At 40.8% G+C, this 15,351-nt stretch overlaps 1 protein-coding gene across 1 annotated transcript in view; it reads left to right on the plus strand.

Annotated features, from left to right (window-relative positions):
* Positions 1-14,933, plus strand: part of fez2b (fasciculation and elongation protein zeta 2b) — a 125,443-nt gene extending 110,510 nt beyond the window's left edge. Inside the window, exons 6-8 of the mRNA XM_060831319.1 lie at positions 812-887; positions 3,049-3,114; positions 12,834-14,933. Coding sequence (XP_060687302.1) covers positions 812-887; positions 3,049-3,114; positions 12,834-12,850 — 159 coding nt within the window. The 3' untranslated portion in view covers positions 12,851-14,933. The remainder of the gene's footprint in view (positions 1-811; positions 888-3,048; positions 3,115-12,833) is intronic.
* Positions 14,934-15,351: the final 418 nt, after the last annotated feature.

The following is a 15,351-nucleotide window of genomic DNA, read 5'->3' on the forward strand; positions in this document are numbered from 1 at the left end:
TGTTAATAGCTCTCAAACAAATTTAGCTGCCAGTGCACATTTTAAATCTGCACTACCTGCAAATGAAATGTAGTTGAGTTGCAACTGCAAGTCAAACATGAGATAAGAATTTATAGAAACATTCAATTATGAACCTGTTTTCTTGCCACATTTTCGTAAACAAATTCACTGGTTTAAATGTTTATGTGGGATGACTGTTATTTAGTCTTGGTAAAATATTGTGACTTTTCGGCTCTGTGCTGAAATTATGTTTTTTTTGTCGTTAAACACTCAACATTTAAGAATTAGAGGCCTGGTACCCCAGTTTTAATGAGAAGAAAAAACTTAAGAGCCTTTCTTCAACTGTAAATACCAAACACTGCTTGTTAATCTTCCAAATAAAACTGATGGTACTTCATTCTGTCATTGACTGTTTTATAAGTGCTGTACAAATTCATCCATCCTCTTTTTTTTCTCTCTCTCATGTCTGTTTAATATTGATGTATACATTGTCGTATCTGTTACTTAGCTGTTCAGGTACAACATCTGTGTGTACCAATTAGTTCCCTGCTTGTTTGAGTTTTGAAGATTCAACATTTTAACATTACCACCATCTGAGTGAAACCAATGTAATGGTGTAATTGAATCTGTTACGATAGAATTTGACTAGAAGGCATTGCTTAGCCTCTTTCCTCCAGCTGGCTTTAGCCTACAGCGATTTGGGATAGCGATAGTGTTGATGCATAAGTGCAAATAAAAGTTAGCAATTATATACCAACATTTCATATGGCAGGACATTATTTTACTATCTATTTTGTTCTCTTTATGACAGTATTTAACAACAGTCATCCCTTATGAGAAGAAGGCTGGACCTCCATCTGTAGAAGATCTTCAAATTTTGACCAAAAGTGAGTGACGGTGATTTTATAAAATACAAAGAGAGGACTTTGCTCTCAAAACATTTGTTTTATTATTATGTCTATCAAATTATAATTGCAGCCTTTTTATTCTCTGATGTACTGGTAGTAAATCAGATTTCCCTTGTATGTTTGTGCTTCATTCCTCTGGGTGAGATAAAAACCAATTCAAATAGATGCTGAACTTTAAGCTATAATTTGGTTACTCTAAATATGTCTAAAGAGGTTAACCAATTAATTTGGGCCCATAGGTAACTATTGATATTCCAGTAGCCCATAGTCCTGAAAATGAAAAGGTCAATCATCCAAATCACTATTGACTGAAAACCTATCTATAAATAAGCTTGGTTCACCATTCCCAAGGATTGGTCTTAAAGTTTCAGGCATCCCATTCTGCAGTCAGCTTGGTAGGGCATTAGATGTATCTCCAGTACCATTAAGATACTAGAAAATAATCCTGTAAGATTGGTGTTTTTTTAATCCGTGAAGCAAGTGCTTCAGGATCTTCTGGCACTCTTAAATTAATGGTTTGGCATATGTTCTCGTTCTTTGTGGATATTTTTACAGCAATGATTTGTAAGTGAATATCACAGTACCTTTGTATCCAGTTTCTCTAACAAAGGCACCAGGACTGAATCTGGAGCCTATTTTAAGGAGGAATCTGGTTCTGTTGTGTTAAGGTGTTCAGAAATGAAAGTCAGATGAACTATAAAATGGGCTGTCCATTTCATCTCACCTGTTTTGTGCTATTGTCAAAAAGATTTATTTATCACAATCTTTTCCAAAAAAAAGCTCTGTATTTGGAGACCAAATCTGAATCTACCTGCAGTGCTAAGGAGTTATCATCTGTTGCAGAAGTAGTGAGCACACAGCTCTCACTGATATGAGATATTCATTGATGCCCACTTTTATTTAAACATTTGTACATATTTATTTATGTTCGTGACTTAGAAACGTACAAAGTAGGAGCAGGAAAATGCCATTCATTCCTTCGAGTCTGCTTTGCCATTCAATATGATCATGGCTGATCATCCAACTTGATACCCTTTCCGAAGTCTTCCCCCCCCCCCCCAACCCACCCAATATCGTTTCAACCCTTTTAGCCTAAGAATTATAACCTACATTCCTTCTTGAAAGCATTCAATGTTTTAGCATAAATTGTTTTCTGCGGCAGCAAAATCCACAGGCCCATCACTGTCCGGGTGAAGAAATTCCTTTTCATCTGAGTCATCCTTAGACTGTGACCTCTGGTTCTGGACTATCTGGTCATTGGGATAACACATCCTGTGTTGACTCTGTCTAGTTCTATTGGTATTTTACAAGTTTCTGAGATACCCGATTATTCTTCTAAACCCTAATGAACATAGTCTTAATTAATCCAATATCTCTTCATAGATCAGTGCTTCTCTAGCAGGAATCAGCCTGCTAAACCTTTGTTGAACTCCCTCCATAGCCAGAACACCCTTCCTTAGATAAGGAGAGCAAAGTTAAACACAATACTCCAACTGTGGTCTCATCAAGGCCCTGTAAAGTTGTAGCAAGACATTCCTGTTCCTTTTATTTAAATCCTCTTGCTGTCAAGACCAGTATACCATTTACCTTTTCCATTGCCTGCTGCACCTACATGCTTACTTGCAGTGACTGGTGGTATAAGGTCACAGAGGTCTTGTTGCACCTCCCCTTATCAGATCATTCAGATAATCTGTCTTCATATTTTTTTCAGACAAGGTAGATTACCTCACCTTGTTTATCTACATTATACTTCATTTACTATGCATTTGCTGAGTTACTCAATTTATCCAAATCATATTGAAGTATCTCTGCATCTTCCTTACAGTTCATCCTCCCACTCAGCTTTGAGTTGTCTCAAACTTGGTGATATATTATTCTGTTGCCACAAATAATTTTTTACATACTGTTAACAGCAGGGTCTAATTCCTGTGGAACCCCTCTAGTTACTGGTTATGACTTAACAAATGACCCATTTATTTCTACTTTTTGTTTCCTGTCTGCCAACCAATCTCTATCCATGGATTCTCTGTCCACTTTTAGTGTTTATTCTTCAGTTGTCTTAAATATTCCAAAAGGGAATTTATTCTTTCCTTAAGAAAATGTTGATTTGCAAATCTGATTGTTGCAATCCCCTTTTAAGTCCTTCAGGCAATGAAGGAAGATAGTGAGAAAGTGCCAAGCTTGCTGACAGATTACATTCTGAAAGGTTAGTCCAGATTTACTTTCCAAATTGTTCACGAATACGTTAATAGTCAAATGCTGATAAATTATAAGTGATCTGTATTTTTATATTGTCTTTTCTCATTGCTAAATTTTATTGCAATGACCTCTAGTATAGTTGATTTGAACGTTTATTAAAATGTGTTTTTTTTCCCAATAGTATGGCTCAGTTCTGGTATGCATTGATAACTGGAGGTTGTACAAGGGGACTAAAATGTTGTCAAACTTTATTTAATTACAACTGCCAAAGAATACTTTCAAAGAATACTTAGTTGTACATCAGCCAAATTTAAAATCAAGATCGGATGACAGTATTTATCTAGAACTAATCGCTCTGCTAATGTAAGACTGTTGGAAGTATTCTGATAGGTTATTAACTATCTTGTATCTTAATCTAGTTTTACCTGCACAAAAAAGTAAACTTGTAGTAATCTACATGAATGTTAAACAGGCAATTTTTTTGTAAGCAGTACGTTCAATTGTTTGACACATTTTTTTGGCAACACATATCAACACAGTGATGTAAGTTACATTAAACCACATTGCTGTGACATTAGCCAAAATCAGCATCATGGAAATTGAGCAGAATCTGTTTGGGTCCTAGCTTGCTGTGTAACGTGATTGCATGCATTTCTAAAGGCACATAGAATTTGTAAGGGGTTTTTCCAGTCTTCCTTCATAGATGTTCAGCAGTAACCCCAAGGATGTGGTCATTTTCCTGCAGAGATCACAGAAAATAATTTGAAGGTTTGCTGCACAAATTCTGAGTGGCAGTTATGAAGCTACTCTGATCATTTTAGTATTAAGACAGCAAAGTTTTTTTTATAGGAAATTGGACCTTGGCTCATTAATGGGGCATGATTGTATCTATACTGTTTTGTGTTTATGCTATAACTGATCAGATACTATCTGATGCTTACGCTGGATGTCAAAATTGAAAAGTTGTTTCATTTTCCAGCAATGATGACCAGTATCATTATAAGAAAAAAAATTCACCCCTCATTTATTTTCCTAGAATGAACGAAACGTGCCATTATCAAGAATTGTCACCTGTTTATAGAAGTTGAGCATTTGTTGTAAAGCGTAAGGGCTTCAAAAACACCAATTGTTGCATGTTCTACCCTTCTTTCATTAGATTAGACTACTTACAGTGTGGAAACAGGCCCTTCGGCCCAACCAGTCCACACCGACCCGCTGAAGCGCAACCCCCCCATACCCCTACATTTACCCCTTCTCTAACACTACGGGCAATTTAGCATGGCCAATTCACCTGACCTGCACAACTTTGGACTGTGGGAGGAAACTGGAGTACCCGGAGGAAACCCACGCAGACACGGGGAGAATGTGCAAACTCCACACAGTCAGTCGCCTGAGTCGGGAATTGAACCCGGGTCTCTGGCGCTGTGAGGCAGTAGTGCTAACCATTGTGCCGCCGTTCCTTGCCAGTTTTATTCCTTTCCCAAACAAGAAATGATTTATTAACTTCTATTCATGTAACCAGTTTATTGCCAAATTCTGTCTTGAAGCAGAAATAGTTTACTTAAAGAATTTCCACCCTTGTGTCAATGCTTCAAACTTAATTTCTTTTCCAGCAGACTACATAGATAATCAGCGTAATATGAAACAGTATGGCAAGTTGCTCGGCAGGCTTAATTCCCTATAGGAGAGAGTGAGGACTGCAGATGCTGGAGATTAGAGTCAAAAAGTATAGCGCTGGAAAATTCGGGCAGCATCCAAGAAGAAGGAGTTGACGTTTTGGGCGTAAGCCCTTATGATGTGCTTTTCCAGCACCACACATTTTGATTTCACTCCTTATAAGCATACAGCAAAAAGCTCTGATAACAGTACTGATTTATTGCCTGCAAACTTGCCACTGTAAATTGATCTTCAGGCACTTACAATTTAGAATAAGCTTGCAGTAAAACACGTCAGTGGAGATAAAAAGGAAATTACAGAAACAAAAGGGCATAACAGAATGATAATTGCACTTTGTAAGAAATTGTATCATGTGGTCAAAAGGATTTGCTTCCCCCCTTTTCTGTAAGCATGTGGAAATGGGAAATTTAATCTCTTAGTAGCTTCACATTTGGTTTCTGGAAATAAGGCATATATCTAATTATCATAGAATCCCTACAATGTGAAAACAGGCCCTTCAGACCACAAGTCCACCCAGACCCATTCCCCTATCCTATTACTCTATATTTATCCCTGACTAATTCACCTAACTTACACATCCCTGAACACTATGTGCAATTTAGCATTGCCAATTCCTCTAACTCGAACATTTTTGGACTGTGGGAGGAAACTGGAGGAAACCCACACAGACACAGGGAGAATGTGGGAACTCATCACAGACAGCCACTCAAGGCTGTAATCAAACCCAGGTCCCTGGATCTGTGAGGCAGCAGTGCTAACCACTGAGCCACCATGCTTCTATCTCATGTTAAGGCATAGGGATAGCATGTTAATTTTTGTTGAAAATTCTTAGACATGATCCGTTAAGTACAAAATTGCAACACCCACAGAACTCTGCTAGGTATTTTGAAAGAATGTAAAATTACCCTTGAAAATAAATGAAAGAATCAAGAATTGGAAGGAATGCTAATGGAGGTGAGGTGAGGTTAGTGGTGTGTTGTTGGTGGAGCTGGGTATGGAGCTATGAAACTCCAGTAGTGGATTGGAGAGAGCTTAACTACATAATTCGTCCTGAGTTGGAAAATGCAAGGTCAGACCTCCTGGCACCCCAATCGTTCTCTCTGTTTCTGCAAAACTGCAAAGGCCAACCTGCCAAGTCATACACTTGTGTAGACACTCAGCAAGCAAAAGGACCACGCGTACAGGAGAAAATACATCCAAAAAGGCTTGACCGAGGATGTAGGACAAAAGACCAAACTATACACTTCACCTGATCTGACCCAACCTGAAGCTGCCTGTAGCTTTGGACCTTCAAGCTTTCAGTATCAGTTTGACCTTCATGTAGTGCAGATGTGTGCCAGAAATAAGAACCAAATGTCAATCAGCTTCAAGACCTATAACATCAGCAGTTAGATGGCTTCCAATCCTCAGGGACATATTCTAGGTATTTATGTTTTCTTCACCATCAGCACTTCGCATACCGTTTACTCTCCAGTTCCACTAGGAAACTAGAATTATGTGGGCAAAACAAAGATTCTGAAACCTACCATTACAGGATCCTCCCTCACTGTTACCTAGTCTTCCACCTAAGGAAGAGATGTACCCTGGTAATAAAGCACCAAGAAAAAGATGTAACCTCCTTTTAAAAGCCAGATTTGCTGTGCTTTGAATTGTTGAACATTAAGTTGCGAGATAAGTTAAAATCTATGTCCTCAAATGAAAGTGTAGCATTTAAAGTTGATCTGTCACATTTCAGATCTCACCAGTGTTCAAAGCATCTTCAAGAAATTTCAACAAACAGAATTGATAGGATTTTTAAGTGCATGAACGTTCAAAAGTAGTTGCAAAGTTAAAGTTCACACAAGGCTTATCTGGTATGGTGACAAAGTAATTTTCCACCAGTTACAGATTTACGTCCTTATCTTGTTTTACTCCCCAGCCTATCAGCTTTGTCTGTGTGAGCCCTGGCAATCTGTCAGTTCAGCAATTGCCTGGTGCAGCTTTCAGGAGCTGAGCATCTCCAGGACAGGAGAAAGAGCTGGCATTTTATTCCATTCAAAGCACATTTTGATGACTATTAATAATTTTGATACCAATTGTGAAAAGTGCATAACAAAGCTTTGTGTCCCTATCTGGTAGAGGACAAATTGATCCAGCACATGGCCCCAGTGGGAAATCGTTTTTTTAATTAAAAGACCACTTACAATAATAACAAACTTGTCTAAAGTCAGGTAAATGAATTTAATAGCAGTGTGATTATGTAGATTGAGAAAACTGTAAAGTATTTAATTCACTTCAGTTTTTTCCTTTTGTTTTTGGATTTTTGTTTCTGTTGAATTTACATTTACTTTCCTCTAACACCTGATGTTTCTTTGTTTTGTTTTTTTTGTTGTGCTAGCACTCGTATAAAGGCTGGATTGACTGAGGTTTGTGTATATTGTCCAAAGGACAGAGGTCTCTGGGACTTTTAATGTAACTAGCACTTGTATATTTGTGCAGTTCTTAGGAACTGATATCCTGGTTGTTTACCATGATGTAAAAAGATTCAATCCTGCGTAAATGATGACTTCATGCATGTTTGTTTCCTCTCTAGAGTCCCAAAACCAAGTAACTGCTTTTTAATCATTGGTTGCTTTAATCATATATCCCATACCTTGTGTTTCACTCTCAAAAAAGAAAATTTCATGGCAGCACTGGTCAAAGGATGTTTGTTTGTTGTGTAAACTTATGTATGTAATTAGTTATCTGGCTTTTTCTGTAAAAAGATTCTTGTCTTGTTCTCCTACGTCTTAGGGATAAACTGAGGATAGGAAGCACAGTGGATAGAATGGCACAGTGGCTCTGTGGTTAGTACTACTGCCTTACAGCACCAGGGACCTCGGTTCGATTACAGCCTTGGGTGGACTATGTGGAGTTTATGTTGTCCCCACGTCTGTGTGGGTTTCTTCTGGGTGCTCTGATTTCATCCCACAGTCCGCAGATGTGCAGGTTAGGTTGTTTGGCCTTGCTAAATTGCCCTGTTGTGTCCAGAGTTGTACAGGTTAGTTGGGTTAGCTATGGTAAATATGGAGTTAAGGGAATAGATAGGGATGAGATGCTCTTCTGAGGGTCTGCGCAGACTCGGACTAAATAGTCTCTATTTGCACTGTAGAGATTGTGATTTCTGAGAAGCTTGTGTGCTGAGCTAATGTCTTAATGGATCTTGTATGTATAGAGAACTCTTTTACTAATAAAAAGTTAAGTTGGCAATATAGTCATTTGGTGTTTTGGAAAGTGGAAAAAAATCTTAGTTTGTGGAAAGAGAGAGATCTTGAGATGTTGCATTTCCAGAAATAATTGAAAATCTCTAGAGGTACATAGGACAGTTAATTAGGGGAATCAAAACGATATATGGAATCTGAAGGCTAAAATGTAAAATTACTGCAAGATGTTGAATTAACTGAGAAGTGATTCACATTGACCATGAGATTTTAAGGACCTTCACATGTTTCTAAACAATAATATAGGTCCGAAGTTTGTAAACTATGTCTTCCAGGAGGTCAGACCTCAGCAAAGGGCAAGAGATCTGTGTTCTGTTTGGGTCGCTTTTATACAGGATTTGTTGTTTATGGAAAATGAGAAGGGAGTGTGTTCATATTACACTATTTATAGCATTATTATTGAATGCTGTGTGGATTTTTAACATTTTATTCATTTTATGGGATGTGGGCATTGTTGGCTGGCTAGCCTTTATTGTCTGCCCCTAGTTTCCCTTGAGAAAGTGGTGGTGAGTTGCCTTCATGAACCACAGCAGTTCATCTGCTGTGGGTTGACCCACAATATCATTAGGGAGGGAATTCAAGGATTTGGACTCAGCTATAGCGGCACAGTGATATTTCCAAGTCAAGATGGTGAGTGGTTTGGAGGGGAACTTGAAAGTGGTGGTGTTCCCATATATCTGCAGCCCTTGTCCTTCTAGATGGAAGTGATTGTGGGTTTGTCTAAGAATCTTTGGATATCTGCAATTCAGTTTGTAGATGGTACTAGATGGTACACACTGCTGCTAATGAGTGTCAGTGGTGCAGGGAGTGGATGTTTGTGGATGTGGTGCCAGTCAAGCAGGCTGTTTTGTTCTGGATGGTGTCAAGCTTCTTGAGTCTTGTTGGGGTTGCACTCATCCAGGCAAGTGGGGGGTATTTCATCACATTCTTTGTGCCTTGCAGATGGTGGACAGGCTTTGGGGAATTGGGAGGTGAGATACTTGCTGCAGTATTCCTAATCTCTGACCTGCTTTTGTAACCACTGTTTTTATGTGGCAAATCCACTGGATTATAAGAGGTTAAATTATGATAACATATATAAACATCATTTTGATTGTTTAAAATCGGAGCCATACTATTTGGAGTGAAATTGAGAAGCATTTCTTGCATTAAAAATTCTAGAAACTGAAAGTCTTTCTGTTCCCCACTTGCCTGTTAACTTGATTTGGAAGGGAATTTGCAGGGATTGGTAACCCCAAGAACTGATGCTTTTCTTCTGAGTGGAAGATAGGGCATTGGTCAGTCACTACATTGCACCTTGATGGTACACACTGCAATCATTGAGAACCAGTGGTTGAAAATTGGATGTTTCAGATGATGGGTGCGATACCAATTTAATGGGCTGCTTTATCCTGAATGGTATTGAGCATCTGAAGTGATGTTGGAGCTGCACTTCTCGAGGCAAATCTGTAGATCATGGTTTGGGAAGTTGGAATGTAATTTCTGGATTAGTGGTGCTGGAAAAGTACAGCAGTTCAGGCAGCATCCAATCCCTCTACACCTCCACTCCACCATGACTAGGGCCTCCAAGCCCTCTGTTTCTTCCTCTGCCAACATCCCCAACAGTACCCTTCCACCGACACACTCATTCGTTTGGCCGAACTGGTCCTCATCCTTAATAATTTCTCCTTCGAATCCTCCCACTTCCTCCAGACCAAAGGGGTAGCCATGGGCACCCGTATGGGCCCCAGCTATGCCTGTCTCTTTGTTGACTTTGTAGAATAGTCCATCTTCCGTAATTACACCGACACCACTCCCCACCTCTTCCTCCGCTACATTGATGACTGCATTGGCACCACCTTGGGCTCCCGTGAGGTTGAGCAATTCATCAACTTCACCAACACATTCCACCCTGACCTTAAATTTACCTGGACCATCTCTGACACCTCCCTCCCTTTTCTGGACCTCTCCATTTCCATTAATTACAACTGACTTGACACTGACATTTTCTACAAACCCACCGACTCCCACAGCTACCTGGATTACACCTCTTCCCACCCTGCCCCCTGCAAAAATGCCATCCCGTATTCCCAATTCCTCCGCCGTATCTGCTCCCAGGACCAGTTCCACCACAGAACGTGCCAGATGGCCTCCTTCTTGAGAGACCACAATTTCCCTTCCTACAGGGTTAAAGAGTCTTCCAATGCATCTCATCCACATCCCACATCTCCCCACCCCTCCAACCGTAACAAGGACAGACCCCCCCCCCCCCCAACCCCGGTGCTCACCTTCCACCCTACCAGCCTTCGCATAAACCACATAATCCACCGACATTTCAGCCACCTCCAAGCGAACCCCACCACCAGGGATCTATTTCCCTCCCCATCCCTTTCCGCTTTCCGCAAAGACTACTCCCTCCGTGATTACCTGGTCAGGTCCACGCCCCCCAACAACCCACCCTCCCGTCCTGGCACCTTCCCCTCCCACCACAGGAATTGCAAAACCTGCGCCCACACCTCCTCCCTCACCTCCATCCAAGCCCTAAAGGAGTCTTCCACATCCATCAGAGTTTTATCTGCACATCCACCAATGTCATTAATTGTATCCGTTGCTCCCGATGCGGTCTCCTCTACATTGGGGAGACCGGATGCCTCCTACCAGAGCGCTTTAGGGAACATCTCTGGAACACCTGCACCAATCAACCACACCGCCCCGTGGCCCAACATTTCAACTGCCCCGCCCACTCTGCCGAGGACATGAAGGTCCTGGGCCTCCTTCACTGCCACTCCCTCACCACCCGACGCCTGGAGGAAGAACGCCTCATCTTCTGACTTGGGACACTTCAACCCCAGGGCATCAGTGTGGACTTCAACAGTTTCCTCATTTCCCCTTCCCCCACCTCACCCCAGTTCCAAACTTCCAGCTCAGCACTATCCCCATGACTTGTCCTACCTGCCTATCTTCCTTTCCACTCCATTCCACCCCCCCCGACCTATCACCTTCATCCCACGCCATGCACCTATTGTACTCTTTGCTACCTTCCCCCACTCTCCTCCCTGACCTATCACCTTCATCCCCACACCCACTCACCTATTGTACTCTATGCTACTTTCTCCCCACCCCCATCCTCCTCTCATTTTTCTCTCCACCCTTCAGGCACTCTGCCTGTATTCCTGATGAAGGGCTTTTGCCCGCAACATCTATTTTCCTGCTCCTCGGATGCTGCCTGAACTGCTGTGCTCTTCCAGCACCACTGATCCAGAATCTGGTTTCCAGCATCTGCAGTCATTGTTTTTAACCAAGTTGGAATGTAGCTACTTACTGCAGAATTCTGCAGTGTCCAAGATGGCAGTGGGGTAGCAGGGCTGTGTGCGGGCTCTTGCCCAGGGCTCACCTGCTCCGATCTGTTTTCTTTTTACTCCTTTTTTGTTTTTTTTCATTCATTTTCTTTTGTTTGGCGGATTAGTTGGCAGTATTGGCGCAGTAGCACGAATGGGCCACGTGTGGAGTGGCGGCAGCCTCTCGGCGGTTGGAAGCTGTGAAGGATGCGACATCTCACAGTGATTGGAGGTGGTGGCAGCAAGAACAACCTCCTGATGTTCAGGGCCAGCGACTCAAAGTTCCTACAGCGAGTGGAAGCAGCTGCAGCGCCAGCGGACTCCAAGATGGCAGCACTAGCAAGGCAATATCTCTGAGGGCAGTTGGAGCAGGAATCTTGGCGCAGTGGCAGCCTGGCCTAGCCTGGCTTGACAGCCAAGCCCAGGACTCCTGGTTACAATAGGCCCCAGAGTGGGGACTCCTGGCATAATTGAGGTCGCAACGGAGCCAGGGACTCCTGGTTGTGGTCACAGTAGGCCCGGTGCAGGGACTTGGAGACAGTGAGGACTGCAGATGCCAGCATCCTAGTTATCAGCGAGATGGCGACGGCAGTGTAGTCAGGGATCCCTGGTTGCTGGGGTTGGGTTGAATGAGCTCAGCATGGGACTTGTCAGTGGCAAATTGGGCCCAGTGGCAAAGAGATGGCATCTAAAGTGTGGCGATTCCTACGATGGTAGGTCCAGTGCAGACAATGGTGAGGCAGTGGGGGAGGGTGGCAGAACAAGTGTTGTTTCGCTGGTGAGTTGACTCTTGTTGGAGGTGGCGGATTAAAGATAGACTGTCTTTCAGTCATTATCATTTATTCATAAACTTCAAAATGGCACCAGATAGTGGTGACAGTTAAAGCTTTTCACTATTTTATTGCGCTATTCGCTGTAAAATGCAAGTGACAATAAATCATTCAAATTCAATCTTTAATTTATTCATGTGGCCACAGTGTTTATAACGCAATATCTATTATATTTCTGGTTAGTGATGAGGATTCAACAGTTGTAATGCTGTTTAATATCGAGGGTGAGTTCAGAGCTGTTAGTTTATAAATATAAGGACTAAATAATCCGAGTGTATGCAATTGAAAAGAGAAGGCTGAGGGATGACCTTGTAGGCTTCTTTAACATTATGGAAGGTTTTAATAGAAATGGCAGACATGAAAGTTGTTTCACTAATAGGCAGTAGAGGACGTGGAGGTCATCAATATGATTACGGCAAAGAAATGAAATAGAAATTTCAGAAAAAAATCTCTTCCAAAGACAGTGGCAAGAATGTGGTGTTTGGAATGAGAAAAAAGTAGAGGGCTATACTGATTGTTTGTTTCCTGAGGAATGATGGAGATTCCAATGGAATATAAATAGTGGTGTGAATTGATCGGTTCAAAGAGCCTGTTTCTGTGGTTGTAAATTCAGTGTTATTTTAAATTCTAGCTGGATGTTAATGTGTTTTTGTTCTTTTGCAGTACTCTGCCCAACTTAAAGCCAGCACTTTGCCATCACACCAGAGGGGCATGAAGATTGCATTCTGGGGTAATTCCCTTGAAGAGAAAAAGCACCTTTTATATTCCCATGCTCCCAGTCTATTAATTTTCCATAACCTTGAATATTGTGCTAAACTTGTCTTTATTTAATCTTACTAGTCCTTGGAGAGTAGTTTTATCGCATGGCAGTAAAGATTTCTCTTCCACCCCTCCCCCTACTTCACTTACCCTTTGCAGTGGACCATGTTAGACGACTTGCCTGCAGGTTCAAGTGTTCCCACCATGCCCCAGTGTGAACCCAGCTGGCTGTTTTTACCAGCGTGTAGAACAAGAGAACAGCTGTACAGTTTTAACCATGAGTATTGTATTAGCAGTGTAATATCTATTTTTACAATGTGTAGGATCTAGAGAAGTTAACTTTTTATCATCAAGGAAAACTGTTCAAGTAACAGTGGATGTAAATAGGCTCAAGAATTTTAACCAAACCCATAAAGCAGCAAACCTGTATATTTATTCCAATTATGCTAATTTTCGAAAAAGGGAACAAATAGTTTAACTGCACTACTGACACATCCTGTCACAGCACGGCCTCTTTAATACAGTGCTCCCTAATAGCTCCTCTTTTGGGGTTTGAAATGAGTGCAAGGTTTGAAAATGGGAATAACAGCCTAAATTGCAGTTGAGTGTAAAATTGTGAAAAATGGAAATCTGTAAATTTGTGTGACCTGTTTTCAGGCATCCTCCCACAGATGAGAATGGAGGCATGCATTGGTAATAACAGAGGAGCTCATCTGCCAACAAATGTTTTTCTACCACACATCTCTATTTAGACTGAGAAATGCAAATATTTCGTAAAGAATTAGTTGAATTGCTATCACAAGCTCTTTTGAGCTGGTCATTCCCCCCCCCCTCCTCCTCTTTAAATTTCCCTCTTTTTAAAATATATTTTCATAGCAATGTGACCTTAATACTATGGATAATGGCCTCCACTGTGTTTTTTTGTTGTATCTGGCAAAAAAAATGTGTTTTGAAAATGATTTTTTATTTGAGGAGAGTATTAAGTGTTGACCGAAAGCTGGGGTAGACCAACAAAAGCAGGAGGATTGATCCTTAAATAACATTAAGTATTAATTGGCTGCATTGTGTTTTTGTTTACAACAAGAAAAAGAAGAAAGTTTGATTTGTGCATTGTGCCAGGTGTATCAGGATACTACACAACCCGAACTGGGCCCAGCACGCAGGCTTCTGTTTGATGGATCATACTGTAGAATGTTTTGTATTCATCCTGTGTCTAGGTTCTTCATTAGCAGTCTAGTTAAATTATATATTAATGGTAGAAATACGATATTATTGTGAATGTGCTTAGTCATATGTAAATTAAAGGCTGCATGCTAACCATGTAAAGTATGTATGTGCTGTGGTTTCAGTTAAGATGCAATAGGAGTTATTTTAAAGTGGTGTTGTACTTACCCTTTTCTCAATTGTCTTTCCTTTCTTTGCCTTCATTGCCAGTATTATCAACGAAAATATCATAACAAAAACCCTAAATATGACTCCAAATCAGTACACATGATATTGAACTGCAGTGCATGCAGCAGTTTTGAGGTACAAGTCCAGTTTTGATGCAGTTGCTTGCAGGTTTGGATGATGGCTCCAGCTATCTGGGAAGCCAAGTCTTCTCTTTGTACTGTACCATCACATGAGATTTACAGAATGGAGGAAAGTGGACATGCACATAGTACACACACGTTAAACGAAGGTAATGCCGCATTATTAGGACTGCCTGATCAGTTATTCTGAAACCATGCTGCAACTTATCACCTTTTGACAGTCCTCAGAGTCTGTTGAACAAGGCATGCTTGTGTACACACATGCTGTAATAATCCAGTAATTTAGGATGGTTTTCTTTCTAGTTGTGAAATAACTGACCTTGTGGCAATAGTGTTAATTTTCATGTAGAATATTGATATTTTTTCAGTGTCAGTAATCTTAATTTATTATTCCTGTAATTTTGGCAGCTTGTAAAGTTTGTGGCAGTAATTTTATTTCATAATGCAACTCTTTGAGAACAAATAAACTTGATTTACACATTTTACAATGTGAACAGTATGTGTATTGTATTTTATCAAAACAAACAATGGTAACTTTATCAAGTCATTAGAGACAAGAACAGGCCATTACCATTCATTCCTCAAATCCATTCTGCTATTCAGTTAGAATAGGTCATAGCTAATTTGTATCTCAGTTCTATTTATCCATCCCAATTTAGTAACCTTTAGTAATGCTTACCTAACAGAAATTTATTGGAGTTGTTACAGCAGGAAAAGAGGACCCTTGGCCTGACTCTGGGCCCTGACCAATCAAGTGTTCATCTAAATAGTTTTGAAGTGTCTTGAGTGAGTTCTGGATATCCATAATTCTCTGGTTTGAAAAATGCTTTGCCCTCCAAATCCTTCTCAACCTCCTGCTCCTTGTCTTAAACCTGTGCTCAGGATTATTG

Source organism: Hemiscyllium ocellatum, chromosome 10, assembly GCF_020745735.1.
Source record: "Hemiscyllium ocellatum isolate sHemOce1 chromosome 10, sHemOce1.pat.X.cur, whole genome shotgun sequence".
Lineage (NCBI taxonomy): Eukaryota > Metazoa > Chordata > Chondrichthyes > Orectolobiformes > Hemiscylliidae > Hemiscyllium > Hemiscyllium ocellatum.